This window comes from Mustelus asterias, unplaced genomic scaffold (assembly GCF_964213995.1).
Source record: "Mustelus asterias unplaced genomic scaffold, sMusAst1.hap1.1 HAP1_SCAFFOLD_3522, whole genome shotgun sequence".
Taxonomy (NCBI): Eukaryota; Metazoa; Chordata; class Chondrichthyes; order Carcharhiniformes; family Triakidae; genus Mustelus; species Mustelus asterias.
Window position 1 is genome coordinate 25001 of NW_027593467.1, and position 1503 is coordinate 26503.

At 53.6% G+C, this 1503-nt stretch overlaps 1 protein-coding gene across 1 annotated transcript in view; it reads left to right on the forward strand.

Moving 5' to 3' along the window:
* The window catches only part of LOC144490626 (BAR/IMD domain-containing adapter protein 2-like), a gene marked incomplete at both ends in the record, with an annotated part of 19949 nt that extends 18676 nt beyond the window's left edge, over positions 1–1273 (forward strand). Inside the window, one exon of the mRNA XM_078208334.1 lies at positions 1202–1273. Coding sequence (XP_078064460.1) covers positions 1202–1273 — 72 coding nt within the window. The remainder of the gene's footprint in view (positions 1–1201) is intronic.
* Between the last annotated feature and the right edge of the window lie 230 nt (positions 1274–1503).

Sequence of the window (1503 nt, forward strand, 5' to 3'; positions counted from 1 at the left end):
CAGTACTGGCCAGTGTTCCGGTGAATAGATTGTGTTTGAGGTGGGGGTGTGGGTGTGTGTGTGTGTGTGGGTGTGGGTGTGTGTGTGGGTGTGGGTGAGGGTGTGTGTGTGGGTGTGTGTGTGTGTCTGGGTGTGTGGAAGTGTGTGTATGTGGGCGTGAGTGTGGGTGTGTTTGTGTGGATGAGTGTGCGTGTGGGAGTGTGTGTGAGTGTGTGCGTGTGGGAGTGTGTGCGTGTGGGAGTGTGTGCGTGTGGGTGTGTGTGCGTGTGGGAGTGTGTTGTGTGTGTGTGGGTGTTTGGGTGTAGGTGGGTGTGTGTGTGTGCATGTGTGTGTATGTGTGTGTGGGTGCGGGCGTGGGTGTGTGTTTGGGTGTCTGGGTGTGTGTAGGTGTGTGTCTGTGTGTGTGTGTCCTGCGGTGTGTGTGTGTGTTGGTGTGTGTGTGGGTGTGTGTTTGGGTGTGTGTGTGGGTGGGTGTGTGTGTGTGTGTGGGTGGATGTGTGTGTGGCTGTGTGTGTAGCTGTCTGTGTGGGTGTTGTGAGGCTGTGTGTGTGTGTGGGTGTGTTGGTGTTTATGCGTGGGTGTGTGTGTGGGTGTGTGCGGGGGTGTGTGTGCGCGTGTTTGGGTATGTGGGTGCGTGTCTGGGTGTGTGTGTGTGGGTGTGTGTGTGTGGTTCTGTGTGGGTGTGTGTGTGGGAGTGTGTGTGAGTGTCCTGTGGTGTGTGTGAGGGTGCTTGGGTGTGGGTGTGTGTTTGGGTGTGGGTATGTGTTTGGGTGTGGGTGTTTGTTTGGGTATGTCTGTGAGTGTGCGGGAGTGTGAGTGTGTGTGTGAGGGTGTGTGTGTGTGAGGGTGTGTGAGTGTGAGGGTGTGTGAGTGTGAGGGTGTGTGTGAGGGTGTGTGAGTGTCCTGCGGTGTGTGTGTGAGGGTGTGTGTGAGGGTGTGTGTGAGGGTGTGTGAGTGTCCTGCGGTGTGAGTGTAGAATATCCCATGCCTGTTTTTTGGAGAGTGATTCTGGGGAGTGAGAGGGCGTAAGGGATGTCCCAGTGTCCCTGACACCAGTATTTATTCCACAACCAACAGAACTCAAAGACAAACTGGGTGATTATCACGTTGTTCCGAGAGGGATGTTACTCCAGATACGTGGCGGGAATATCCTCAAATAGGGAGCAAAAGGTTTAGTTTCATTCTGTCTCTCTCTTTACAGAAAGGGCTGGTTTCCTTACTCATACACAAAACCACTCCGTGAGATTTCTACAGAGAGACGAACTCGCTCCAAGTAAGTCATTGAATCAACCTTCCCAAAACCCGGATTTACACAATCCCAATGGTCCCAAACCCCTTCCCGTTCACTCCCACAGCACACAATCCCAGTCCCAAACCCCTTCCCGTTCACTCCCACTGTTCATAATCCCAATGGACCCAAACTCCTTCCCGTTCACTCCCACTGGACACAATCCCAATGGACCCAAACTCCTTCCCGTTCACTCCCACTGGACACAATCCCAA